Source organism: Chiloscyllium punctatum, chromosome 8, assembly GCF_047496795.1.
Source record: "Chiloscyllium punctatum isolate Juve2018m chromosome 8, sChiPun1.3, whole genome shotgun sequence".
Lineage (NCBI taxonomy): Eukaryota > Metazoa > Chordata > Chondrichthyes > Orectolobiformes > Hemiscylliidae > Chiloscyllium > Chiloscyllium punctatum.
Window position 1 is genome coordinate 77,666,917 of NC_092746.1, and position 14,807 is coordinate 77,681,723.

General features: G+C 40.7%; 1 protein-coding gene across 6 annotated transcripts in view; it reads left to right on the forward strand.

Annotated features, from left to right (window-relative positions):
- The window catches only part of adam22 (ADAM metallopeptidase domain 22), a 391,455-nt gene that overhangs the window by 224,448 nt on the left and 152,200 nt on the right, over positions 1–14,807 (forward strand). For all 6 annotated transcript variants that reach the window (XM_072575862.1, XM_072575864.1, XM_072575865.1 and 3 more), the window contains exons 12-13: positions 7,364–7,448; positions 14,180–14,267. In XM_072575862.1, coding sequence (XP_072431963.1) covers positions 7,364–7,448; positions 14,180–14,267 — 173 coding nt within the window. The remainder of the gene's footprint in view (positions 1–7,363; positions 7,449–14,179; positions 14,268–14,807) is intronic.

The window sequence follows — 14,807 nt, forward strand, 5'->3', positions numbered from 1 at the left end:
CATATACCTATCCAATGCCCGCTTAAATACCCATAAAGAGGGAGAGTCCACCACTGCTACTGGCAGGGCATTCCATGAACTTACGACTCGCTGAGTGAAGAACCTACCCCTAACATCATTATATGATAAACCTCTTCTGTTTGATACAATTCCTGTCTATGCTATTTAACAGTTTATTAATCTTTTCCATTATAAATCTTTATGTCTGCATGGATTATATTTAATACTCGGTATATGAGGCTTGTTTTGTTGAAACCTCATCAAGTGCCTGAATCAAATTAGACCATGTATGGTGGTCTATGAAGAAGAGTCATTTTCATCTTGAGTAATGAATACCTTTTGAATGAGATCGAGAAAGGCTTTACAAAAACTGTACTTGGGTGCAAACTGTCTCCTGTTAGAAAAAATGGATAAAACTTGATGGGGTTAAAAAAAATTTGCCTTCTACAAATGATTCTGGGTAATCCAAGATGGAGGATGGGAAAAATTTCTGGCTGCAACAGCTGCTCCTTTTTTAAGGTATTTTAGGTGTTGGAGGTGATTTCCTCGAATTCCAGGAGCAGCAATTCCTGTTTTATATGCTGTTGCATTGTTTTGGAACTTTGGGGAAAAAAAGTCAAAACAACAGCAGTTTTAAAAGGGAGAAGAACAGACAAAGGAAGCACAGGGTGAGGTCAGCCCAGGAGAGAGAGAAAGAAAGAAACTGACACTGCCTTTGCTATTTGAATTCATGGATTATTGGACATCGGAGTGCGTCTGGGAAAATTAACAAACAGTGAAATTCACAACTGACCTTGGAGGAGCTGTTGGGTGAAGTTCACAGCACAGAATTAGATAAATGTATTGTTGTTTTAAGTGTGACCTACAGAAAGTCTGGAGGAGTAAGCAGAGTGGGTTCTTTCTTGATTATATGTTTTTGGAGATATGTCTCTTTATTAAACTTAAAATATAAGCCATAACTATTAATTTAACCTGGGGCAGTGTTTGTAGAGGAATAAGACAGTGTTATTTTCTGGGTCTGTATATTGTGAAGAAGCAAAAATGGCCTTCAGTAAAGTGAAATGTGCTTCTTGTCAGCTGTGGGAGTTTAAATAGAGTTTAAGGGTTACTATGGATTTTATCTGCCAAAAATGCTGTTGGTTGCGAACCTTATCAGATCAAATGGATCGGTAAGAGAGACAGTTAGAAGCAATGAAGAATTTGCATCAACAACAGTATGTGATGGATGGCAGTTATAGGAATGGGGGAAAGTCTCAGATACAGTCACATAGATGGGTTAACTCCAGGAAAGGTAAGAGAGGTAGGCAGCTAGAGCAGGAGTCTTTTGTGGCTATACCCATTTCAAACAAGTATGCTGTTTTGGAAACTGTAGGGGAAGGATGGATTCTCAGGGGAACGTAGCATGAACAGCCAAGTTTTGTGGTATTGAGACTGACTCTAATGCAACAAGGGGGACGTTGGCTTCCAAGAGATCAATTGTGCTAGGGGATTTTATAATCATCTAGCAAGCAACAATTTGATTTCAGATAATCAACATGGTTTCGTCAAGGGTAGGTCGTGTCTCTCAAAGGTGATTGAGTTTTTTGAGAAGGTGACCAAACATGTAGATGAAGGTCAGGCAGTTGACGTGGTATACTTGGACTTCAGTAAAGCCTTTGATAAGGTTCCACATGGTAGACTGTTGGAGAAAATGCAGAGGCATGGGATTGAGGGTGACATAGCAGTTTAGAAACTGACAGTTTAGAAACTTCTGAAAGAAGGCAGCGAGTGGTGGTTGATGGAAAATATTCAGTCTGGAGTCCGGTTACTAGTGGTGTGCCACAAGGATCTGTTTTGGGATCACTGCTGTTTGGATGGATTAGTAAATTTGCAGACAACACTAAAGTCGGTAGAGTAGTGGACAGTTTGGAAGAATGTTACAGGTTGCAGGGGGACTTGGATAAACTGCAGAATTGGGCTGAGAGGTGGCAAATGGAGTTCAATGTAGCTAAATGTGAGGTGATGCACTTTGGGAGGAATAACAGGAAGGCAGAGTATTGGGTCAATGGAAAGATTCTTGGTAGTGTGTATGTGCAGAGGGATCTTGGAGTCTATGTACATAGATCCCTGAAAGTTGCCATCCAGGTTAATACTGCTGTTAAGAAGGCATACGGTGTGTTAGGTTTCATTGATAGAGGGATTGAGTTCCGGAACCGCAATATCATGCTGCAACTATACAAAACGCTGCTGAGGCCACACTTGGAATATTGTGTACAATTCTGGTCGCCCCGTTACAGAAAGGATGTGGAAGCACTGGAAAAGGTGCAGAGGAGATTTACCAGGATGTTGCCTGGTCTGGAGGAAAGGTCTTATGAGGAAAGGCTGAGAGACTTGGAAAGAAGAAGGCTAAGGGGTGATTTGATAGAGACATATAAGATCAGAGGATTAGATAGGGTAGACCGTGAAATACTTTTTCCTAGGATGATGACGTCAGCTTGTATGTGAGGGCATAACTACAAATTGAGGGGTGATAGATTTAAGACAGATGTCAGAGGCAAGTTCTTTAACCAGAGAGTGGTAAGGGTGTGGAATGCCCTATCTGCTACGGTAGTCAACTCAGCCACATTGGGGAGATTAAAACAATCCTTTGCTAAGCACATGGATGATATTGGGATAGTGTAGGGGGATGAAATGAGAATAGTTCATAGGTCGGTGCAACATCAAGAGCCGAAGGGCCTGTTCTGCGCTGTATTGTTCCATGTTCTATGTTCTATTCTCTACTCCAAGGTATAGACAGACGTTTCTGTGGCCAGCAGCGAAAAATCAGAATGGTGTGTTGCTTCCCAGGTGCCAGGATAAAGGATGTCTCAGAGAGGGTGCAGAATGTTCTTAAGGGGGAGAGGGGCCAACAAGAGGTCATTGTCCACATAGGAATGGAAAAGGTTGATAGTCCGAAGGGAGATTATGGAGAGTTAAGCAGGAATTTAAAAAAGAAGCCCTCAAGAGTAGTAATATCTGGATTATTCCCGGTGCTACGAGCTAGTGAGGGCAGGAATAGGAGGATAGAGCAGATGAATGTATGGCTGAGAAGCTGGTGAATGGGAGAAGGATTCACATTTTTGGATCATTGGAATCTCTTTTGGGGTAGAAGTGACCTGTACAAGAAGGACGGATTGCACCTAAATTGAAAGGGGACTAGTGTACTGGAAGGGAAATTTGCTGGAGCTGCTCGGGAAGATTTAAGCTAGTAAGGTCGGGGGGTGGAACCAGGGAGATAGTGAGGAAAGAGATCGAACTGAGACGGGTACAGCTGAGAACAGAAGCGAGTCAAACAGTCAGGGCAGGCAGGGACAAGGTAGGACTAATAAATTAAACTGCATTTATTTAAATGAAGGTGCCTAACAGGGAAGGCAGATGAACTCAGGGCATGGTCAGGAACATGGGACCGGGATATTATAGCAATTACAGAAACATGGCTCAGGAATGGGCAGGACTGGCAGCTTAATGTTCTGGGATACAAATGCTACACCAAGGATAGAAAGGGAGGCAAGAGAGGAGGGGGAGTGGCATTTTTGATAAGGGATAGCATTACTGCTGTGCTGAGGGAGGATATTCCCAGAAATACATCCAGGGATGTTATTTGGGTGGAACTGAGAAATAAGAAAGGAATGATAACCTTATTAGGATTGTATTATAGACCCCCCCAATAGTCAGAGGGAAATTGAGAAACAAATTTGTAAGGAGATCTCAGTTATCTGTAAGAATAATAGGGTGGTTATGGTAGGGGATTTTAACTTTCCAGACATCGGCTGGGACTGCCATAGTGTTAAAGGTTTAGATGGAGAGGAATTTGTTACGTGTGTATAAGAAAACTTTCTAATTCCGTATGTGGATGTACCTACTAGAGAAGGTGTAAAACATGACCTACTATTGGGAAATAAGGCAGGGCAGGTGACTGTGGTGTCAGTGGGAGAGCACTTTGGGGCCAGCGACCATGATTCTATTACATTTCAAATAGTGATGGAAAAGGATAGACCGATCTAAAGGTTGGAGTTATAAATTGGAGAAAGGCCAATTTTGACGGTATTAGGCAAGAACTTTCGAAAGCTGATTGGAGGCAGGTGTTCGCAGGTAAAGGGACGGCTGGAAAATGGAAAGTCTTCAGGAATGAGATAACAAGAATCCAGAGAAAGTATATTCCTGTCAGGGTGAAAGGGAAGGCTGGTAGATATAGGGAATGCTGGATGACTAAAGAAATTGAGGGTTTGGTTAAGAAAAAGAAGGAAGCATATGTAAGGTATAGACAAGGTAGGTCAAGCGAATCCTCAGAAGAGTATAAAGGCAGTATGAGTATACTTAAGAGGGAAATCAGGAGGGCAAAACGGGGACATGAGATAGCTTTGGCAAATAGAATTAAGGAGAATCCAAAGGATTTTTACAACTATGTTAAGGACTAAAGGGTAACAAGGGAGAGAATAGGGCCCCTCAAAGATCAGCAAGGCGGTCTTTGTGTGGAGAAACAGAAAATGGGGGAGATACTAAACGAGTATTTTGCATCAGTATTTACTGTGGAAAAGGATATGGAAGATATAGACTGTAGGGAAATAGATGGTGACATCTTGCAAAATGCCCAGATTACAGAGGAGGAAGTGCTGGATGTCTTGAAACGGTTAAAGGTAGATAAATCCCCAGGATCTGATCAGGTGTATCTGAGAACTCTGTGGGAAGCTAGAGAAGTGATTGCTGGGCCTCTTGCTGAGATATTTGTATCATCGATAGTCACAGGTGAGGTGCCGGAAGACTAGAGGTTGGCAAAGGTGGTGCCACTGTTTAAGAAGGGCAGTAAGGACAAGCCAGAGAACTATAGACCAGTGAGCCTGACCTCTGTGGTGGGCAAGTTGTTGGAGGGAATCCTGAGGGACAGGATGTACATGTATTTGGAAAGGCAAGGGCTGATTAGGGATAGTCAACATGGCTTTATGCGTGGGAAATCATGTCTCACAAACTTGACTGAGTTTTTTTGAGGGAGTAACAACGAGGATTGATGAGGGCAGAGCAGTAGATGTGATCCATATGGATTTCAGTAAGGTGTTCAACAAGGTTCCCCATGGGAGACTGATTAGCAAGGTTAGAACTCACGGAATACAGGGAGAACAAGCCATTTGGGTACAGAACTGGCTCAAAGGTAGAAGACAGAGGGTGGTAGTGGAGAGTAGTTTTTCAGACTGGAGGCCTGTGACCACTGGAGTGCCACAAGGATCGGTGCTGGGTGCTCTACTTGTTGTCATTTACATAAATGATTTGGATGTGAGCAGAAGAGATACAGTTTGCAGATGACACCAAAATTGGAGGTGTGATAGCGAAGAGGGTTACCTCAGATTACAACAGGTTCTTGACAGATGGAGTTTAATTCAGATAAATGAGAGGTGCTGCATTTTGGGAAAGCAAATCTTAGCAGGACATATACACTTAATGGTAAGGTTCTAGGGAGTGTTGCTGAACAAAGAGACCTTTGAGTGCAGGTTCATAGCTCCTTGAAAGTGGAGTCTGAAGAAGTGGACTTCTTTAGATAGTGAAGAAGTCATTTGGTATGCTTTCCTTTATTGGTCAGAGTATTGAGTACAGGAGTTGGGAGGTCATGTTTCAGCTGTACAAGACATTGGTTAGGCCACTATTGGAATATTGTATGCAATTTTGGTCTCCTTCCTATTGGAAAGATGTTGTGAAACTTGAAAGGGTTCAGAAAAGATTTCCAAGGATGTTGCCAGGATTGGAGGATTTGAACTATAGGGAGAGACTGAACAGGCTGGGGCTGTTGTCCCTGGAGCATCATAAGGGTGACCTTATAGAGGTTTACAAAGTTTTGAGGGGCATGGATAGGGTAAATAGACAAAGTCTTTTCCCTGGGGTTGGGGAATCCAGAACTAGAGGGCATAGGTTTAGGGTGAGAGGGGAAAGATATAAAAGAGACCTAAGGGGCAACTTTTTCATGCAGAGTGTGGTACGTGTATGGAATGAGCTGCCAGAGGATGTGGAGGCTGGTACAATTGCAACATTTAAGAGGCATTTGGATGGGTATATGAATAGGAAGGGTTTGGAGGGATATGGGCCGGGTGCTGGCAGGTGGGACTAGATTGGTTTCGGATATCTGGTCGGCATGGACGGGTTGGACCGAATGGTCTGTTTCCATGCTGTACATCTCTATGACTCTAATTACGAACTACACATCCTTCACAGTTTGGCAGAATATAACCTATTATGGCAGAGTCTCAGTGCTGCTCCACACTACCATCCAGTGGCCAAAGTGCAGATGTGCAGGCAGATCCAAACAATTCTTCTTGTATTCTCCAGCATCACATCTTAATGGAAATTCAATGGATGTATTTCTCAGAAAACATTAAAATCACTTTTTGACTTATACTTCAACTCCAAAAATTCTGAAACTTCTGAAAGAAAAAAACATTTTGTCAAAAACGGAATCATAGGTTGCTGAAAAATCTCAGCTGGTCTTGCAGCATGTGTGAAGAGAAATCAGAGTTAACATTTCAGGTTTGGTGACCTTTCCTCAGAACCCAGACCTGAGGAAAGGTCACTGAACCACATGTTAACTCTGATTTCTGTCCACAGATGCTGCCAGACCTGCTGAGCTTTTCCAGCAACTTCTGTTTTTGGTCCTGATTTACAGCCTCTGCAGTTCTTTTGGTTTTTATTTAACGTTTTGTCAAAGTCTTTTTTTTGACTATACTCAAAATGGATCAAATGATCATTTACATAAATTACCTAAGGTTTGTTTCATTGAATTTGCAGTTTTCTATATTTTAGATATCATAGATTTACCAAATTCCTGGGATTAGTACAGGGGTTTGGGAGAACCTGTACAGTGGTTCTAGTGAGAAACCACCAACTCTTGTAAGTCACACAGAGTGACACCTCTAACAACACCAATATCAATTACTGCGCCATCATTTGGAAGTTCAGGCACTTGATGAGGTTTCAACAATACAAGTCTCACATACTGAGTATAAAATATAATCCATTTGGACATGAGGATTTGTAATGGAAAAGATTAATGAACTGTTAAATGACACAGACAGGAATTGTATCAGACAAAAGAGGTTTATTATATACTGAATACAAAATATGTGTATACAAGTTGCATTCATGAAGAACATAAACAAATCATACTCTGGTTGAGCTACAATACAGCCGCATGGAATTGTCAGTGGTTCCATTTATGGATCTGCTGTGTGTTCACCACATTTTGTGTGTCCTTGAAAGGAATCATACTTGTAAAAGTAACGGCACCAGCAATGTAAAGTTGTTATGTGTTTGGTATATCTTTTGAAATACATCTGAAATTAAATACTGTTTTCTTTATTTTAAGGGGAACTATGTTTAAAAGCAGCCAGAGTGGAGCAGCATACGTTGGTGGAATTTGTACACAGTCTAAAAGTGGCGGGGTGAATGAGGTAATCTTCTGTTGTGATAAATGTTGACCTGGGAAGTTGCAAGAAGGACTGTGCCGATGAAATGGTGAGATGCAGGTTCACTAGATTTCCAATCTGATTTGTGGTCTGCTGGATGTTAGAATTGAGACCAGCTGCGTCCTAATGTGGAACTGAAGCAGTCAGGATATAAATACAGAAATGGGACATATAGTTCTTCAATCTTGTCCCCCCCATTCAGTAACATCATAGCTACTACACAACTAACTCTATGTACCTTTGTGCAATGTAAACCCATCCATCTCAGGTCTAAAATTAACACTTGAGCTTTGATTACACTTTGAAATAGAGTGAGCAGTCTATAGTTTTCAGAAGGGAGTTTCAGACTTCTTTAACCTTTTGCATAGAAGGTTTTTCCAAACTTAGTGCTTGAAAGATCTGGCTGTGAGTTTTAGGCTGTCAATTTCAGAAAATAAAGAGCCATGGACACATTACAACACAGAAAGAACCATTCAGCTCAGCATGTGTGTGCTATCTGAAAAAAGACTCTGTCTTCAAATCCTACCTTCTTTACCGTGTCTATGACCTTGCAGGTTAGAACCCTTCTGGTTCAGGTTCTTCATAAATGAATTGAGGGTTTCTACCTTCATCACCAAACCGAGAAATGACTTCCAGACCCTGCACCTGCTGTGGAAAGGTTTTTCTTCCTGTCTCCTCTAACCCTTTCACAAATCGTATTATATATGTGCCCCCATGGAAGCAGGTCATTCTTGTCTGCTCTATCTACGCCCCTCATAATTTTGGACATCGAAATAAAGTAATTTGGATGTAGGTTTGCTTGCTGATCTGGAAGGTTCATTTTCAGATGTTTCATCACCATACTAGATAACATCATCAGTGAGCCTCTGAATGAAGTGCTGGTGGTATGTCTGGCTTTCTATTTGTGTGTTTAGGTTTCTTTGGATTGGTGATGTCATTTTCAATGATGACGTAATTTCCAGTTTCTTTCTCAGGGGGTGAAATGGGATCCAAGTCAATGTGTTTGTTGATTGAGTTCCAGTTGGAATGCCATGCTTGTAGGAATTCTCGTGCATGTCTCTGTTTGCCTTGTCCTAGGACGGATGTGTTGTCCCAGTCGAAGTGGTGTCCTTCCTCATCTGTATGTAAGGATACTAGTGAGAGAGGGTCATGTCGTTTTGTGGCTAGTTGATGTTCATGTATCCTGGTGGCTAGTTTTCTGCCTGTTTGTCCAATGTAGTGTTTGTTGCAGCTCTTGCAAGGTATTTTGTAAAAGACATTAATTTTGTTATCTGTATAGGGTCTTTCAAGTTCATTAGGTGCTATTTTAGTGTATGGGTGGGTTTGTGAGCTATGATGATGCCAAGAGGTCTGAGTAGTCTGGTAGTCATTTCTGAGACGTCTTTGATGTAGGGGAGAGTGGCAAGGAACTTGAAAGCATTCCATATGTGTTCCTTACCATCTTGTCTGCCAATCCTGCCACTTTCAGACATGCATTCCAAGGTCTTTCACGTCTGCAACCTCTTACAATTTGCTCTCATTTGTTGTATAATTCTAGGTTTTGTTTACTTCTCACTTGTGTGTATTGAATTCCATTTGCCACTTTTCCACCAGATATCATTCTGGAGTCAAAGTTATCCTTTTGACTGGCATTTATACAACAAATTTCTGTATATGCAGAAAAGCTGCAAATTTCCAATTTGCATCCAATATTTAAATGCAAGTCATTAATATATTGCACAATAAACAGCCAGGAAACCCAACACTGAGCCTTGTGGAATACCACTCAGAGCTGCTTTCTATTTGCAAAACATCCATCAACCTTTAGCCTTTGTTTTCTGTCGTTGACTAACTCATTACATTCCCCTGAATCACTTGACCTTCTATTTTTCTGACCAGTCAAATGCCTCACTAAAATCCAAGTAGACAATGTCCACTACAATACCCTCAAAAATCGTCTGTTACTTCCCTCAAAATTCAGTTGTTAGTGGGACATGACCCTCCCTTAATGAAACCATACCACCTATTCCTGATTAATCTATGCCTTTAACATGACAGTTTATCCTGACTCTAAGAATCAATTTCAATGGTTTGCCCATCAAATTCAGACTGAACTGACCAATAATTATTTGGCCTAACCCTCCCATTATTTTAAACATTTATGCAACAGTCACAGACCTCTGGTACTTGGCCTTGAGTGAGGATTGGACATGGATATCTGACCATACTTTGATTAAATTAACACCTGATGAAGGAGCATCGCTCTGAAAGCTAGTGTGCTTCCAAATAAACCTGTTGGACTATAACCTGGTGTTGTGTGATTTTTAACTTTGTACACCCCAGTCCAACACCGGCATCTCCAAATCCTGAAGATTCTCAATTGCAAAGAATACAATTTTTTTTAATCTCTTCATGTAATGTAACTACTGAAATCCCACTATAATACTAGTAAAATCTGAGTTGAAGGATGGTAAGGAACACATATGGAATGACCTAATCTGTGCTACATACTCATCAAGATATATGTATACTTCCTAAGGAATGGTGGTCAGATCTGTGCCCTTTACTCCAGGGTGAAATCCAACTGTGGATTTATCTTGTTACTACTCACTTTATGCACTTCTTGTGTTCCATATCCTAGATATATATAAAAAGGGCAGAGAATGCTGGAGAAACTCAGCAGGTCTGACAGCATCTGGGGAGAGAGAAAATAGAGTTAACATTTCAAGTCCAGTGTGTACTAGATTAACTATGTTTCTCTCATCCCAGATTCTGCCAGACCTTTTGAGTTTCTCCAGCAGTCTTTGTGTTTATGTTAGGTTTATAGCAGTTGCAATATTTTACCTTTGCCCTGGATATAAAGGTCAGCCTTCTGTGAGCCTTTTCGTTTATTTTCTCTGCTTGTTCTTGATATTTTAACAATCCATAAACACTGACCCCCAAGTTTTTCTTTGGACATCCACCACTTCTAAACTCCAGAGGTGAAGTGGGAGTGACTGTATTTGATATCGAGGCTGCAGTTGACTGAGTGTGACATCAATGAGCCCTAGTAAACTGACAGGCAATGGGAACTGAGGGAAAACCCACCTGGAGTTAGAGTCATATCTAGCACACAAGTAGGTGATTGTAATTGTTAAAATCAATCAGCTCAGCACCAGGACATCTCTTCAGTAGTTCCTCCGGATAGGTTCCGAGTCCTAACCATATTCAGCTGCTTTATCAATACCCGTCCTTCCATCGAAAGTCGAAAATAGGTTGTTCACTGTTGATTGCACAATGTTCAGCACCATGCGCGACTTCTCAGATACTGAAGCAGTCCATGTCCAAAACATCAAGACCTGGAAAATATAATTGGGCTTGGGTTTACAAGCATAAATCAGGAGTGAGATGGACTATTCACAACTTCCCTGGATGAGTGCAGTTCAACAACACTCAAGATACTTCACACCATCCAGAGTAAAGTGGCCCAGTTAGAGTCATAGAGATGTACAGCACAGAAACAGACCCTTAAGTCCAACTCGTCCATGCCGACCAGATATCCCAACCTAATCTAGTCCTATTTGCCAGCACTTGCCTATAACTCTCTAAACTACTTCCTATTCATATCCCCATCCAGATGTCTTTTAAATGTTGCAATTGTACCAGCCTCCACCACTTCCTCTGGCAGCTCATTCCATAAACGCACCACCCTCTGCGTGAAACAGTTGCCCCTTAGGTCTCTTTTATATCTTTCCCCTCTCATAAATCATGTCCTCTAGTTCTGGAATTCCCCACTCCATGGAAGAGACTTTGTCTATTTATCCTATCCATGCCCATCCTGATTTTATAAACCTCCATAAGGTCAACCCTCAGCATACGACGTTCCAGGGAAAACTGCATCGAGTCCACAAATACTCACTTCCTCCTCCACCGATACTCAGTAGCAGTAATGTGTGCTAACTACTGGATGTAGTGCTGAAATTCACCAAAGGGTCCTTTGACAACACTTTCCAAACCCATGACTGCTACCATCCAGAAGGACAAGATAACAGACACATTAGAACACCACCACCTGCATGTTTCCCTCCAAGCCACTCACCATCCTGACTTGGCAATACATCACCTTCACTGTCGCTGGGCAAAATCCTGGAGCAGCTCTCCAATGGCATTGTGGGTGTACCTACACTAAATAGACAGTAGTGGTTCAAGAAGGCAGCCACACCACCTTCTCAAGGCTGACTAGGTTTGAGCAATAAATACTGGCCCAGACTGTGATGCCCGCATCCCATGCATTTTTTTTTAAACAAGCTGGGAGTAACTTTCACACATGCATCCTTTTTTGTGAGTAGAGGTTAGCGAAAGAAACCAGAGACCTGAGGGAGAGAAATTACCAAGCAGCCATACTCTAAGACAGTTCAGTAAAATCTGTTAAATAGACTTAGCGATTTAGGAAAATGTAACCTTGTTATTTTGCTGGTTTATAGTTTGTTAAAATATTCCTTTATTTGTGACTAGTTAAGAAATTAATTATCTAACGTTCAGCATCACCTCCCTCTTAAGTTAGTATGTGTATGTGCCTGCATGCCTATTAAATCCTCTGTGACAGTCAGCAGGTGGCAAGATTCAGCTGGTATTCCTTTCTCACTTTTAATGTTGTGTGTGGCATTATGCTGTTTGGTTTCTCATTATAACTTTTACATTAAAGCTTCTAAGTTGTTGATTATTGCTGTTGCAGTTGCAATATCAGCAGTTCACTGCTAAGAGTGCCAAAAGAACGCATCCATTTTCTGTAAGTTAGTGGTAGATTACAGGCTGCAAGGGAATTCCAAGTATTTTATGATCCATTTAACAGCAACAGACAGTTCAGTGTCATGTAACTGAATTGTCTAAACATAAACCAGGAAACATAAGTATTCTATTACTGTAATAGAAAAAGTTATGTAAACTGCACAATTGTGGTAAGTGGCATTGTTTGCAAAGTTGCTTGCTGTAAGGTTCTGCAATTTACAGTCTAAGCAGATAAAGCTGCTGTATGAGTAGAATACTTGAAGTTGAGAAATGAAATGATTTGCTTGTTAGCATTTTGACATGAAAGTATTTGTAGAACTTCAACTTCAAGGTAAGGAAGGACAAGCGTTATGCTGCACTAATGCTTCAATATTTTTAAAATTTCAGCTATGAATAAAGTCTATTCTGAGAAGGATATTCACACCGATCATTTTGATGGATGCGCTCTTTCATTATGACAGCTGTGAATCAGCTTCCTACAGTATCTGCCCAAATCGTTATGATTTAATGGTTAAGATCCTAAAAGATAAATGGCAAGGAAAATGAATTTCATATTTTAGAGATTCTATGGGTATGATTTTAATCCATTTAAAATCATTTGCTTACAGAGTTAAAATCAGACCCTGTGTTTCCAGACTTCAAATATTCATGAAAAAAAAACTGCAAGAACTGCAGATGCTAGAAATCCAAAACCAAAACAGAAATTGCTGGAAAATCTCAGCAGGTCTAGCAGCATTTGTGGAGAGAAATCAGAGTTAACATTTTGGATCCAGTGACCCTTCTTCAGACCTGCTGGATCCAAAATGTTAACTCTAATTTCTCTCCACAAATGCTGCTAGACCTGCTGAGATTTTCCAGCAATTTCTGTTTTTGTTCAAGTATTTGTCCTCTGATTATTAACCTTTGTTAATGGAAATACATCCTTCCTATATGCTGTGTCAAGTCCGATAATAACAATATATACCTCAATTAAATCCTTTCAGCCTTACTTGATCCAAAAAGAACAAGCACTGTCAATCTTTCCTCAACTAAAATGTTCCATTCCTGGCAACACCTTTGTAATCCTCCTCTATACCTGGCTAGTTCAATCAAATCCTCCCTATAATACGGTGACCAGAATGTTATCAGTTCTCCATCTGTAACTGGTGTGACTCTTTTTCACATACTTCTTACCTGCTCCTATACTCTAGGTGTCAATCAACAAAAGGAATCTCTCATGCTTTTTTGCCCACATTATCTCCCTGTCCCACCCTCTTTGGGGATCTGTGGACATGTTCTCTCAGAGTCACTGTCATACAACATAGATACAGGTCCAACACGCCTATGCTGACCACAAACACCAAACAACATTATTCCCATTTATTTGAACTTGATCCATAGCCTTCAATACCTGGGCAATTTAAGTGCCTATCCAGATGCTTCCTAAACATTGCAGGAATACCTGCTTCTACCACCCTCTCACTCAGCTTGTTTCATATTTCTGTCACTATCTGGATGAATTTACTTTTTCCTTAGATGTCCCCTAAACCACTTACTCTTCATCTGAAACTTGTGGCCTCAAGTCTGGACGCCTCCACCTTGGGGAAAAGACTTTGGCTGTTCATCTTAACAATGCCTCTCATGATTTTATAAACCTCTATTATGTCACCCTTCAGCTTCCTAGGCTCTAGGGAGGCACCTCCCAGCTTATAGAGCCCCTCCTTACAACTCAACCCTCCAGTCGTCTTCACGTCCTTGTAAATCTGTTTTGCACCCTTTCCAGTTTAATGGCACCCTTCTAAATATTTGCTCACCCTCTTTAGAGATTTTATGCAGAATCCTACTAATTATTGTGTATTGTCTTGTCTGTTAGTCCTCTCATTTGTGCATTATGTCACAAATACCTATTAAGACCTTCTGCAGTAAAGAAAAATGAAAAGTGAAGACAGATTTTTACTGGTTTTCAGACGATATCTGATGCTTTGTTTCAGTTTGGAGGTGCTGGTGCAATGACTGTCACACTTGCCCAAAGCCTGGCACAGAATCTTGGCATCTTTCCAGATAACAAAAGAAAGAATGGTAAGCTTTTGCATTGCTAACATATTTAAAAGGGATCTTCTGCATGCCCCAAATCTTTATTTCAGAGAAATAAATCTCAGTATAGTATATTGGAAAATTGACGATCTTATTCTTATTGCTATCTCAATTTTAGATGTGCCGATAATTTTGCCAAGAAAATAGAACAATCTTGTTTATTAAAGCAAGGAGTAAGGTATATAAGGATAAGTCTGTGCATTGCAACTTACAAAGAATTGTCTAGCAAATGTATGAGGTCCAGCAGTGCTTCCACTGTCCACCTCATTTACTGCCCTTAGCAACTGTTAATAATGTTAACTCTTGAGTCAAGTAAAGCTGCAGGAATTATAATCCATAATAATTGGAAGAAAAAGTCAGTGAAATTAGTACCTGACTATGTAAGACAATTAAATATGCTGCAGGGTACAATGATTATTCATGATGCATCGCTAAGCAAATTTAATTAATCCATATGCTCCCGAAAGACCAAAATGTCCTAATTCAACAACTTGTCCAATATCTTCTCAAAACATGTAGTGATCC